We start from the raw sequence: 14,461 nt of genomic DNA, 5'->3' as shown, positions 1-14,461 counted from the left end.
GTGTCCTGAGATGAGAAATGACTAGCCCAGTGAGAGCAAGGCTCAGACAGAGAGACCGACACACCCCTTGTGCCATGCTGCCTCCAATCCTGCCTGGCTGGTTTGGGGACTGATCTGGGCCTGGCTTCATGTGAGTTGGAGGTTAGGACAGTCTGGGAATGACTGTCCCAGACACGGGGAAAATTCCATCACGCAAAGGGTGTGATGGAGAAGGTGTGGCATGTAAATGGACAGGATCCCAGCATCCTCTTTCTAGGCCAGTCTCTTCCATCCCCTTAGGATTCTTTTTAAGTCAGAATTCTCCCACCCTGGAAATACAGGGAAGATGGTGAGCAATGTGGATTAAATAGAAACTCTTAGTTTGGGAGATTGCAAAGAAACAGCAAAGCAGAAAGGAGTTGCTTCTTTGTTTCTTGCCCAAATGCACCAAATATTAGCTATCCTGTAGCTGATGGGGGCACAGGATGTCCACCTGGGGATTTATTTTTTTAAAGATTATTTATTTTATCAGGCTGTGCTGGGATGTAGTTGTAGCACATGGGATATTCGATCTTTGCTGTGGCATGCGGGATCCTTAGCTGCACCTTGCAGGATCTTCTCAGTTGTGGCATGTGGGATCTAGTTTCCTGACCAGGGCTCAAACCCTGGCCCGCTGCATGTGGGAGTGCGGAGGCTTAGCCACTGGGCCATGAGGGAAATCCCTTACCCAGAGATTAATATTTGATCAGACCCTGTTCCTTGAGCTGCTTCTCAGATGGGAATGTGAGAAGCCTCATGTTGCCTGAGGAGACAGTTGGTGAGGAAGTTTTTGCAGGCAGACAGCTGTCTCAGGCCCCTGCTCTGCCATCCACAGACCCCTGGAGAAGGAGGATGAGGTCACCTTGAGAACACAGAAGCTGCCTGAGGAGTGTTCTCTGGAGACTGATTGTGGGTGACATTGGGCACGCTGCTAGCCACGGCCATTGTGGACACCAGCCACCCTGAGGAGGGCCTGTTCCTGTTAGCGCACAGAGACGTTAGTGGTGAAGAATCCACCAGTCAGTGCAGGAGACACAGGAGATGTAGGTTCGATCCTTGGGTCAGGAGGATCCTCTGGAGAAGGAAATGGCAGCCCACTCCAGTATTTCTTGCCTGGAAAATTCCGTGCACAGAGGAGCCTGGTGGGCTATAGTCCATGGGATCCCAAAGAGTTGGACATAATCTGGACATGTCCTTAAAATAACAGAGCAGCTTTTATTCCCAAAACTCACATGCTGAGTGTCTTTTTAATGTGGTAAAATATACAGAACATAAAGTTCACCATTTTGAGCATCTTAGAGTCTGCGGTTCTGTGGCATTAAGTACGTTTGCCTTGTTGTGTAACACACACTGAGTATTTCTTATTTGTTCTTACAGGAAGTTGTTCAGCTGCCTTTAGATTTTGTGAAACAGCTTTGTTTAAAGATACAATGTGAAAGACCAGGTAAGGGTTTCTAACTTACAAAATTTATAATATTCCATTTGAAGTGTTTGATGTTAGGCAGATACAGTTTTTAGCAACTTTTTTGCCAAGAACTTCATTATCAGGGGAAGAAATCCTAGGAGTTTGTGAATACAATTCTGGGTGTCAAATATGTAGATCACTGCAGGGGCTATATGACCAAGAACTAATTCATAAAAATAATGCTTTCGAGGGGCAAAAGGTAGCTGAAGGGGTTGGAGGAGAGTTAGGGAAGGGAAGGTGGGCTCTAGGGTGGTCTGGAGGAGTCCAAAAGAAAACCAGAGCAGACCTAAGCTGTGGAGGGTGGGCCAGGCCCTAGAGGAGGGCAGTCTTGAGGCCCTTCTTTCAGAAGCCAGCACCACCCAGCCTGCTTATCCTCTTGAGGTAAGCTGGGAGACTTGAGCTTTTGTACTTCCCACCACACCTCACTTACTTCCCTGAACTCTGGGAGTTGGTGACGGACAGGGAGGCCTGGCGTGCTGCGGTTCATGGGGTCCTAAAGAGTCAGACACAACTGAGCGACTGAACTGGAACTGGATTACCATACATAGCTTCCCCCATCACCACAGATGACTTCTACCCAGCAGTAGAAATGTACCCCGCCCTCCTCAATATATACTTGCTCCTCCTCACCTCCCAGACTTTCCCCCTTCACCTTCTGTACTTTTCCCCGCTGGCCATACCTTCCCCATCACCACTAATATGTTCCTCCACCAAACCAAGTATCACAAATAGCAGCCCCCATCACCTCCAGTACCTTCCTCCATCACCTCACATACCCCCCATCATCTCACAGACCGCCCCGATCACCTTCCCCAATCACCTCACATACCTCCTGCATGATCTCCCATACCTTCCCCCGATTACCTATCTTCCCCCATCACCTCACATATCTTCCCTCATCACGTCCCATACTCTGTCTCATCTCTCATACCTTCCCCCATCACTTCCCATACCCTCCCCTCATCATCTCCCATACCCTCTCCCCATCATATCACATGCCCCCCCATCTCCTCACACCTCCCCGCATCACCTCCCATGCCTCCCCTATCACTTCCCATACCTTCCCTCATCACCTCACCTACCCCCATCACTTCCCATTCCTTTACCCATCACCTGGTATACCTCCCCCCATCATCTCCCATATACTCTCCCCATCACCTCACATACCATCCCCATCACCTCATATACCCCCCATCACCTCCCAAACCTTGCCCTATTACCTTACGTGTTCTCTGCCCATTATCTCCCATACCCTCTCCCCATCCCCTCACATGCTTCCCATCTCCTCACATACATCCCCTATCACCTCATGTATTTTCCCCCATCCCCTCACAGACTCTCCCCCATCACCTCCCATACCTTCCCTCATCACCTCAAATATCCTCCCCCCACCTCCCCACAACCCCCCATCACCTTCCATCCTTCCCCCATCACCTCGCATCCTCTCCTACCATCCGACCATCTCCCCTACCCTCCCTATCACCTTACGTACCCCCGTCTCCTCATATACCTCCCCCATCACCTCACATATCTTCCCTCATTATCTCACATACCCTCCCTCCCATCACCTCATGTGTCACCCCTGTCACCTCTCATAATGCCCCCCCCCCCATCACTTCACATGACTTCTCCCCCATCAGCTCAGATATTTTCCCTCCATACCTCAGGTACTTTCTCTATACTTATTTGTCACAGTAATGATACTAACCATGTTAAAGCTTTTCCTTTCACAGTCAGAGACAGAGATGTAAAATTTATGTTGTTAAGGAGTGAAATGTCTTCCCCTAAATCACAGCCAGGCGGTCAGAGTGTGTAGTAAGCCAATATGAAATTTTTTCTGTATTTGATTAGGAAAATGAAAGAGAACAGGGCACTGTGCCCTGGAGCCCCTGGTTTGGGGAGCACTGAGGAGCAGGGCTTCATGGGTGGAAAAGGCCGACGAAGGGGGAGGATGCAGCAGCCCTGTTCAAAACCTGGATTGTGTCTTGGCTCTGTTTTCCTCATGTAGACAGACTGAGGCCTGCTGTGATTCTGCCTTCTAGTTACTAGCGCCACGTGGCGTCATTAGTTTTATAATCAGCAGTTATACTACTTAACAGTAATAAGACTGTCCCCTGTTGTAACAGTGACTCATACTCAGCCTTGTTGTGTGGAAGGAGGAAAGGCGACTTTTCTTGGGATCTAGAGGCCATATCTTATGTGATTGTCTACAGTATAACTTCTAGTAGTCAGTGCTGAGGAAATACTAGTGTTTGAATATTCTGAAAGAAGCTTTAAAAGGAAGGTAGTGGCTGTTGCCACCTTCCTCTCTGAACTCCTGGGTTAAGGGAGTCAACAGAATTGGGGGGCAGTTTCCGAGATCACTCTCACTTTTGATGGCAGCTGCATATTTGAGGGTCCCCAGAACCAACCTCAGGTCTGATAATTTGCTAGGAGGATCCACAGAACTCACTGTTATTCTCATGGTTATGGCTTAGGGACACAGATTAAAACCAGCTGAGAGAAGAGGGGTCAAGATTTTTGCTGGGGCTTGGGAATGTAGACTGGAGAAGGCAAAGGCACCCCACTCCTGGAAAATCCCATGGACGGAGGAGCCTGGTGGGCCGCAGTCCATGGGGTCGTGAAGAGTCGGACACGACTGAGCGACTTCCCTTTCACTTTTCACCTTCATGCATTGCAGAAGGAAATGGCAACCCACTCCAGTGTTCTTGCCTTGAGAGTCCCAGGGACAGGGGAGCCTGGTGGGCTGCCGTCTGTGGGTCGCACAGAGTCGGACACGACTGAAGCGACTCAGCAGCAGCAGCAACAGGGCATGTAGACACAGCTGGCCGCCTGTGTGGCTGCCCTTAGCCTCCAGCCCCTCCGGAGGTGGAGCTGGTACTACAAGGTCCAAGCTCCTACCAGGAATCACAGCGTTATCCTCGTGTGACTCTAGGTCCTTATGGAGACTCCTCAGGCAGGATAACCCAAGCGTTAGAGGTGGCCTCCCCAAAGCAGAGGCTGAGTTGGTCCTTCCCCAGCAGGAGCCCAGGCTGCCATGGAGTTGTCTTGTCGCTCTCGCTGACCGTCAGTTATCTTCCTCGGTCTGTTTCCCAGAATCTCGCTGCGACAAGGACCTGGACACACTCAGTGGCTATGCCCTGTGCCTCCCCAACCTAGCCAGACTGCAGACCTACCAGTTTGCAGAGCGCCGGCCGATTCTGTGTGTGGAGATCAAGGTGAGTATTTGTTAAAGGGGAATGGTGTTGGGGAAAAAGGAGAAATTGTAAATCCATGGGTCATCTGCCTGGAGTGCACTTTCCCCACCTTGAGGAGGGGGCTACAAAGGGTGTTGCTTGTCTAGAGGAGGTCAGTGATTACTGGATCAGGGTCACTCCCCGGCTTCAGCTCTGTGGCTCCCTGTCCAGCGTGGCCACCTGAGTCTCCCTCAGGAAGCCTCCCAGGTATCTCGTTGTTTCCTTTCTCCAAACCTCTGCTGGTGACTTCTGGGTCATGCTCTTGGCCCTGAGCGCTCGCACTCCGGATGTTCAGTGTGGACGGTGTTCTGTTTCTCTAAACAGAGGTGAATGTCTCAGGCGTCACAAATGATTTGGTGCCCTGACACTAGGCAGCGGTCTTACATATTATATGTGAAAACTCTGGATTTTAAAAGACAACCAGAATTTCAGACATTCTGGGATCCCGGGAACCATCCGACGAGCACCATTCTGTTCACGCAGTCTTATCAGAGAGACTGAGGGTTCTGCTTCTAGGAGCTGAGTGTGGGACAGATCTGCACTCCTGGAGGCTTTCCAGTCTTGTTCTGTAATGAAAACACAGGGTTACTCTGTGTTGCACCTTGTCAAGCGAGCAACTGAGGCCTCGTTGTTCTTCTCCAGTGAGAGTTCTGGGTGGATTCTCCAGTGGCAAAGAGATATTTATACGATACAGTGAGGGCGGCATCAATCCCCTCTGGGGACTGAAGATAAAAGCAACTTTTGGGAATGTTTGTAGCCAACACTTCCTGATTCTCCTGGGAGTTGCACTTCGTTATCCTGTGGTTATGTGTCTCCCTGAAGGTGTCTGTTCTCTCCCTAAGCGTGTTTCCTTCCGTGTCTGTTTTGCAGCCCAAATGTGGCTTCATTCCCTTCTCCAGTGACGTCACCCATGACATGAAGCACAGGGTGTGTCGCTACTGCATGCACCAGCACCTCAAGGTAGGAAGAGCCGGCCAGCTGCTCTCACTGCTCAGGGCCTTGGGCTGACTGGCTGGGTCATCTGGAGTTTTCAGAGGAGTAAAATAAAACGGAGATACTGTTTACTTTTTATTTCAAAACTAGTTCATCTTTTTCTTCTTAATTGAGATAGTTATACATATCCTAAGGTTTACCCTTTTAAAGTGTATAATCCAGCAGATTTTAGTCTAGTCGTAAGATTGTGCAACCATCACCACTATCGAATTCCAGAACATTTCATCACCTCAAAAAGAAGTCCTGTGCCCATTAGCAGACATCTGTAGTCCTGCCAACCCTTGGCAACTACCGAATCTGTGGATCTGCTTATTCTGGACATTTCATACAAATGGAATCACACAAATTATGGCTTTTCGTGACTGCCCTCTTCTAGTTAACATAATATTTTTGAGGTTGATACATGCTGTGGCATTTATCAGCACTGCATTCTTTTTATGACTGAATAATAATCCTCCATTGTACAGGAACATCTTGTTTACCCATTCATCTGTTGAGGGACACATGGCTTTTTCATTTTGGCTACTGTGAATACCGTTGCTATAAACGTATGTGTACATGTACATGTTTGAGTCGCTTTTTTCAGTTTTCTTGGGTATATTCCTAGGAGTGGAATTGCTGGATCTTGGGGGAAATTCTGTTTAAAGTTTTGAGGAAATGGCAGACTGTTTTGCATAGCTATAGCACAATTCTGTATTCCCCCCAGCAGTGAACAGACGTGAGAGCTGGATCATAAAGAAAGACCATAAATGCAAATTATGGGAGGTAGTGCGGGACAGGGAAACCTGGCATGCTGTATGTATCTCAGAGGGTCGCAAAGAGCCGGACGTGATGTAGCAACTGGACAACAGCAGCAGCAGACGCGCGAGGGCTCCAGTTTCTCCGCATCCTCGCTCCCCCAGCACTGGTTATCATCCCTGTTCGTGATCATAGTCATCCTAATGGATACAAAGTAGTATCTCAAGTGATTTTCATTTGCATTTTATTGCAAAGGTTACTGATGTTGAACATCTGTTCGTTTGCTTATTGGCCATTTGTATGTCTTCCTTGGAGAACTGTCTATTTAAATTCCTCACCCATTTTTGAAATGAGTTGTGATTTTTTTAGTTGTTTTAGGGGTTCTTTGTATATTTTAGATATTAATCTCTTTATCAGATATGTGATTTGCAAATATTTTCTCCCATTCTGTCAGTTGCCTTTTTACTCTGTTGACAGTGTTGCACAAAAGTTTTAAATTTTGAAAAGTCTGATTTGTCTTTTTTTTACTCTTGTTGCCTATGCCTTTGCTTTCATATTCAAGAAATCGTTACCTAAACTAAGGTCATATGCTTTTCCTATATGTTTTCTTCTAAGAGTTTTATAGTTTTAGCTCTTATGTTTTGGTCTTTGATCTGTTTTGAGTTAGTTTTTATATTTGGTGTTAGATAAGGGTCCAGCTTCATTCTTTTACGTGTGATATCCAGTTTTTCCAGCACCACTTGTGAAGAGACTGTCATTTCTCCATTGATTGGTGTTGGTGGGTTTATTGGCCTTATATGTGAGGTCTTAATTCTGACCTTCTTTCTGTCGGTCTGTCCTTATGCCACTCTTGTTAAAATCAGGAAGTATTAGTCTTCTAGCTTTGTTTTTCTTTTTTCAAGATTGTTTTGGCTATTTGAGGCTCTTTACAATTACATATGATTTTGAGAGTTGGATTTTCTGTAACTGCAAAAAATTGCAGTTGGAATTTTGTTGGAATTTTGATAGAAATTACAGGAAGGTGTAGATCACTTTGGATAGTGTGTAAGTGTTAGTCACTCAGTTGCGTCCAACTCTTTACAACCCCGTGGACTGTATAGCCTGCCAGGAACCTCTGTCCGTGGAATTCTCTAGGCAAGAATACTGGACTGGGTGGCCATTCCCTTCTCCAGGGGATCTTCCCAACCCAGGGATCAAATCTGTACCTCCTGCATTGCAGGCATATTCTTACCATCTGAGCCACCAGGGACGCCTTGCCATCTTAATAATATTAAGTCTTATAATCCATGAACGCAGCTGTCTTTCCACTCATTTAGGTTTTCTTTAATTTCTTTCAGCAACATTTTATAGTTTTCAGTGTACCAGTCTTTTGCCACTTTGGTTAAATTTATATGTAGGTATTTTATTCTTTTGGAATGTTGTAAATGTTATAAATGGAACTGCTCCCTTAATTTCCTTTCTGGTTTGCTTATTGCTGGAGTGTAGAGACACAACTCGTATGTGTGTTGTACCCTGCAACTTTGCTGCATTTATTTATTAGCTCGGGTAGCTTTCTTTGTATATTCTTTGGAATCTTCTATGTACAGAATTTTGTCATCTGTGAATAGAGTTTTACTTCTTCCTTTCCAATATAGATGTCTTTAAGCTTCATGATTTCCAAGAAACCAGCTGAGATTTTGACAGGGAATCATTGTGCTGCACATTTGTGTGGGAAGTGCTGCCCCCTCAACAGTATTAGTACTCTGTGAATGCAGGGTTTTTCATTTATTTAGATCTTTAATTTCTTTCAGAAATGTTATAAAGTTTTCAGCATATAGGTTTTATATTTCCTTTGTTGAACTTATCCTAAATGCTTTGTTCTTGGAGATGCCATTGTAAGTAGGGGCTTTCCTCGTGGCTCAGATGGTAGGAAAGCAGCCTGCAATGCAGGAGACCTGGGTTTGATCCCTGGGTCAGGAAGATCCCCTGGAGAAGGAAATGGCAACCCACTCCAGTATTCTTACCTGGAGAATCCCATGGACAGAGGAGCCGGATGGGTGATAGTCCATGGGGTCGCAAAGAGTTGGACATGACTGAGCGACTAAGCATTGTAAATAGGATTTTTTTAAATGTCATTTTCAAGTTGTTTATTGCATAGAAATACAATTAATTTTTTGAAATAAATAGATGTATTTAATTGTGATGAGATATACATGACATGAAATTTACCATCTTAACCGTTAAGTGTACAATTAAGAGGTATTAAGTATGTTTACATTGTTGTACAACTCTATCATTACCATCCATTTCCAGAATGTTTTTTGTTTTGTAAAACTGAAACTCTACATCCATAAAATAACACATTTCTTCCTTTCTCAGGCCCCTGGCACCCACCATTGTAGTTTCTAGCTCTGTGAATTTGACTACTGTAGGTACTTCATATATGTGGAATCATACAGTATTTGTCCTTTTGTGACTGACTTATTTCACATACCATAATGTCCTCAAGATTCATCCATACCATAGCTTGTATCAGAAGTTTCTTCCTTTTTTAAGGCTGTGTAACATCCATTGAACGTGTATAATCTATTTGGTTCATCCCATTCATCCACTGATGGTCACTGGGCTGCTCCCATTTCTTGCCTATTGTGAATAATACTTCTGTGAACATGGTTGTGCAGATATTTCTTTGAGGCTCTGCTTCCAGCTTTTTTGGATATAAACCCAGAAGTAGTAGTGATGAGTCATATGGTAATTCTGATTTTAAGTACAGTATTATATAGAAGTAGTAAGAGTGGCTATCCTTATCTTGTTCCTGGTCTTGAGGGGTAAAGCTTTTGGTTTTTCACTGTAGAATGTAATGTTCTCACTGTAAGTTTGTCAAATTTTTTTTTATTTTTAGAGTTTTGTTTTTTAAATCGTGAAAGAGTGTTAGATTTTGTCACATGCTTGTCTTGCATCTGTTGAGATGATCATGAGGTATTTTCTTCTATTAATATAGTATATTATGTTGATTGATTTTCATATGTTGAACCACCCTTGTGTTTGATAGATAAATGCCACTTGATGAAGGTGTGTAATCTCTTTAGTATGCTACTTATTTTGGTTTGTTAGTTTTTGTTGAGGATTTTTTTCTTGAGGGATATTTGTAGTTTTCTTTTCTAGTGATGTTTTTGTCTAGTTTTGGTACCAGGATGATAATTGGCTTGATAGAATGAATTTGGAAGATTTTCCATCTTTTACTCTTCAGTTTTTGGAAGAATTTGAGTATTGGTATTGATTTTTCTTTAAACATTTAGTGGAATTCAGTAGCAAAGCCATCTGGTCCTGGGATTTTCTTTGTTGAAAGATTTTTGATTACTGATTCAGTCTTTCGTTATGTCTGTTTAGATTCTCTATTTCTTCTTGGGTCAGTTTTGGTAGCTGTATGTTTCTAAAGAATTTGTTCATTTCACATAATTTGCTGGCATATAATTGTTCACAGCATTCCTCTAAACTTATTTTTATTCCTGCAAGATAGATAGTACTGTATTTTCTTTCATTCTGAGTCATTTGAGTTCTGTCTTTTTTTTTTTTCTTGCCATAAGCAATTATTCTGCTAAATGATTTTTTTCACTTAAATAATCCTTGAAGATTGTCATGTATCTGTCAAGGCTTTTTTGTTGCATATTTGGATAATGCATGTATAGATGTACATATCCTTTTTTCTTTTTAAAGCAAGTTACTTCATATGCATTGTTCTGCCAGTTGCTTTTCTCTTTTAATAAATATTTGTGATTTTGCCTCTGTCTGTTAGTGGCTGCATATTGTTTACTGATTCTTTTATTCAACGTGCGTCTTGCTGTGTCCTAGTCCATAAGAGCAGATGTGCTTTGATTTATTTTGTTGTTTCTAGGTCTTGCTGTGTTTCACAGGTTGTTTCACATGTCACAGTGAACATCCTTGACCCAGTAATTCCTCATAGATTTGCCAAATCAGGGGGCATCCGTCTTTAAAACTTTGATGGAAACCAGCAAGTTGCCTTTCAAAGGTTGTGCCAATTTGTCTTCTCACTGACATGAAATTGCTAGTTGGGTGCAACCTACCTTTCCTGGATATTATGACTGTAAGATTTGTTCATCTGATTACCAAAATTTAGCCATGGCATCTTACAAAGGTGCTGGCTGCCATTTCTCTGCTCATGTGGAGGGGCTGGCAGCTTCGTGAGGCTCTCAGGGGAGGGTCGAGGTTTCTTGGAGTCAGAGTCAAGCTCCCTGTGCCAGCTAGTGATATGCACCTGGAGGTGGTGTCATCTGCTGGGCCCTTCAGCTGCCTTGGTTATCTCACAGTCCCTTGAGCTCTTTTGTGTGTTAGAGTTAGCCCAGTGTGCTTCCCCAATCCCATCACTGACACCCTGTGGTGATTTCTTAACAGGTAGCAACTGGGAAGTGGAAGCAGATAAGTAAATACTGTCCTCTCGATCTCTACTCAGGGTGAGAGAATACTTCTCCTTTGTCCCTAGTGCTGCCTTTCTTCTTGGTGGTGGTGGGGTGGTGGGGTGTGTGGCATTCTCTGCAGTGAGGGGTGGAGGGTGCATTCTGCAGTTAGGGGCTATTTGCCTGCAGGGCAAGGCTCAGGTTTCTTGCCTGGGTCAGCATTGCCTTAATAGGTTCCTGCAGATCACCAGTGGCTGGCAGAGGAAGGGGCAGAGAGAAGGGTGGGGATTAGGGGTGGTGATGTGGGTGCCTCTCTGAAGAGGGCTGGGGAGAATACAGCTCCTTAATCTGCAAAGCTTGGAGATCTCAAGTGGCAACTCTTGGGCATGTCCCCTGAGCCACAGGCAGGCAAATGCAAAATCTGCTCTAATTGTCAATAATACTTTCTCTTTTTAGAAATAAACAGAGAATGTACTTTGCTTTGAAAAGCTTGTTACAGGAGGCACAGAACAACTTAAAGATCTTTAAGGTAAAAGTTGCTTCTATTTTATGGCTTTTGGGTGGGTCCAGTGGGTATCTGAACTGAGCTGGATGAAGCCCTGGTGCTATGGTCCCTAACAGGGCTCTGTGACCTGCAGACAAGGGCATCTGCACTGGGGCTGCCTCAGTATGATCCTTTGGGTCCTTTTTCCAAGCCTTATTTCATGAGCACATGCCATCCTGGGACTCCTGGGGTGTGTAATGGTAACTCCTTGCCCACTGGGTGGCCTCGGGCTCGAGGCACAGACCCTGACTCTGGTTCTTGGGTAAAGATGGCCCTGACTGCGTCTCAGGTGTCCTCTGTGGTTGAGATGGGAGTAGGACCTGGGGCGGGGCAACCTAAAGGGTGGCCACACCTGTGCCTTTCCTCCCGGTTAACTTAGGGAACTTACAATTAGGGGACATCCTTGTCAGTGAGTGAGTTCGTAGAGTCCTGCAGCTGTGACTGTCCTGCTTCCTGATTGTGTAGGGGAAGTGTTCTGCACGCAGCATACTCACCATCTGGCACTGGCACCTTCTGCTTCCTCATGACCACCTGCTTCTGGCACCCTGACTGGACTTGCTCAGGCCCTGTGGTCCCTGACCTGCTGCTGTCAGGCATACATGGGGGAGATGCTGAGGGGCAGAGGAGTGGGGAGAGGGTGCAGGAAGACAGGGCAGGGCTGGCCCAGATCTAGGGAAGGGTTTGTGTTAGAAATATGTCCCCTGGGGTCCCCCTTGTCATCTCCTTTTCTGGTTACCACTGACTGCTCCCAGTCCTGGTTATGTTCATACTAGGTGTGACATATAAGCAAGAGCTTGTGACAGGCTCCAGGTTTACAGGTGGTGGATCTGTGTGGCCTAGCAGGGCTGCTGGGTCTGGACAGCCTGGTGCCCTCTGCATCCTGCTCCGTGTGGATAGTGCTGCTCTGCATACTGGATGGCCCTCAGAAGTGAGCCTGGGGGGTGTGGGCGTGAAGCCTGTTCTTGGCTCACTTCTCCCCGTATGGTTCAGAAACCTGGTCATGTTGAATCAGCTTTACCTTGTCTCCTGCCTTTCCAAGTCAAGAAAAAGAGGACATAGTTTAAAATCAGTTTTTGTTTTTAACTCTTACAAAGACTTTAGGAATTTTATGTTTAAATGCCAAAGATAAGTTCCCTGTCTTCTGGGGATTTATTTGGAACATATAGTAAGGCTGGCATTTTGTCTCAAGTGGACCCTTTTCTGACTGCCCTCACTTAGGCTGGCCTGTCAGGCCAACATAAGCTGAGTGGTGGGTTTGACTTGGCCCCTGGATCAGTTGACCTGGGACCTGGGACTGAGAACCCTGGCTATCTGCTGCTTCTGTTGAACTCAGCTAGGGGGAAAATCCAGAGATTGAGATAATAGTTTCAAAAGAGATGGATTAGAAGAAGTGACATGGAATGGCTTTTAAAAATAACACCAGGAGCAATGCAGTACGTTTTGCAAGTGCTGGCAAGCTCTCTCTGTCGAGTTCCAGGTGTGGAAAGGTCTCCTGGATCACGATCCGTGCTGCCACTGTGTTCTCTGCCATTGGCGCGTTCTCCTTGTCGGTCTAAATGTTGTTCACAGACTCCAAGCCTGTGGCTCTGTCCACCCTAATACTGGACCCCTGTGAGATGTGATGGGGGCCACGTGGGACTGTCACAGAGACTGGGACGATAGCTCTCTGCAAATGTCACATGAGGTTGTTGACCAACTCTATGTGTATATGTAAGATGCCTGTCTGCCTGGATTCCAGGCACTGGGGAGAGAAGGCCTTCTACTGTGCAGGGTCACTCAGCTGCTCCTGGGCCTGGAGGAGAGAGCTTCATGGTGGGCCAAGGCTGGCCGCACTGGACAGCAGGCTGAGCCCTGGCCCTACCTTCTGGCCACAGCCCATGTTGAGTGGTTTTGGCCTGCTTTCCTCCCAGAAGCTCCTGCTTTTCCTTTCACCTCCCCGCCCCACCTCTGTAAGGCCCGTCTCAAGGGGCAGCATCTCTTGTTGGTTTCTCCTGGTCCTTTGGTCAGCAGCGGCCTCAGCTGTGTTCCCATCTCTCTGGGCACCCGCATCTGTGGTCTCTGACAGTGCTGACAGGGGACTCCTAGGGAGGTATCACACTGCTGAATCCCCGTCCATGCTTCTTAGTGGACTGAACTGACCCCCATCTGCAACCTGCGGGCAGAGCTGGGATCGTCCTCGTGGTATCATCTACTACTGCATAACAGCCACTTATCCTCTCAGTTTCTGTGGCCAGAAGGAACAGCATAGCTGGTTCTGGCTCCGGGCCCCTCAAGGCTGCATCTCATCTGAGGGCTCAGGTGTGGGGGCAGAGGCTCTGCTGCTCAGACGGTGCCTCCACAGCCATTGGCAGGAGGCCCCACAGCTCCATGGCAGCTCCGTGTGGCTGCTGTGATCTGAGAAGAGAATCATCAGGACAGAATCCACAGCATCTTAATCTTGCCAGGGATATGCTGTTGGCTTTACTTGTATTCTGTCAGTCACACAGACTAAACCTCCACTGTTTGGAGAGAGGACTACGGAGTGTGAGTATCAAGGGATGAAGGCCATTGGGGACCTCCTGGAGGGTGCTGACCACACTCTCACAGACTAGAAAATGTCTCTCCCCTGGGATTGGCTGCTGATCAGGGGCTTTTTCCTGGACATTGCAGACCCCTGTAAAAAGTCATGGGGTTGCACCTACTGAGCATCCCTTTCTGTAGCCCTGGGATCATTGGTGCCATGAGGAGTTTCTTTGCTGGACTTTGTTTTAAAAGGCAGGATTGGCCTCCAAGATGAAGACTTCTGAATTAGCAATGCTGATGGCCTTTACCACTCTGGCTGGAGCCTGGCTTAGTCTTTCACAGAGGACAGAAGGCTCTGGGATGCTGGCTGCCAGTGTACACCCACAGTGGTTGAGCAATTTGTCTGCTTAGGGCCAGACTGACACTCTTGTGTCCCTCAGTAGCACAGTGTCACTTGGCCTCTTCAGTAATAGGCTAGGGTCTTTGGGAGTTTGTGCTTTGGGCTGAGTTTGTTTGAGGTTGCCAGCATACCATGTGTTCCTGTCTGAGGGTTTGAGTCTCAGGTCTGGGG

General features: G+C 46.3%; 1 protein-coding gene across 1 annotated transcript in view; it reads left to right on the top strand.

Annotated features, from left to right (window-relative positions):
* Positions 1-14,461, top strand: part of IPPK (inositol-pentakisphosphate 2-kinase) — a 60,355-nt gene that overhangs the window by 13,013 nt on the left and 32,881 nt on the right. Inside the window, exons 4-8 of the mRNA XM_018052493.1 lie at positions 1,396-1,462; positions 4,580-4,701; positions 5,590-5,679; positions 10,843-10,901; positions 11,301-11,373. Coding sequence (XP_017907982.1) covers positions 1,396-1,462; positions 4,580-4,701; positions 5,590-5,679; positions 10,843-10,901; positions 11,301-11,373 — 411 coding nt within the window. The remainder of the gene's footprint in view (positions 1-1,395; positions 1,463-4,579; positions 4,702-5,589; positions 5,680-10,842; positions 10,902-11,300; positions 11,374-14,461) is intronic.

The sequence above is a fragment of the Capra hircus genome, chromosome 8 (assembly GCF_001704415.2).
Source record: "Capra hircus breed San Clemente chromosome 8, ASM170441v1, whole genome shotgun sequence".
Lineage (NCBI taxonomy): Eukaryota > Metazoa > Chordata > Mammalia > Artiodactyla > Bovidae > Capra > Capra hircus.
The sequence above is the reverse complement of the archived record's forward strand: the minus strand, read 5'-3'. Positions and strand labels throughout refer to the sequence as shown.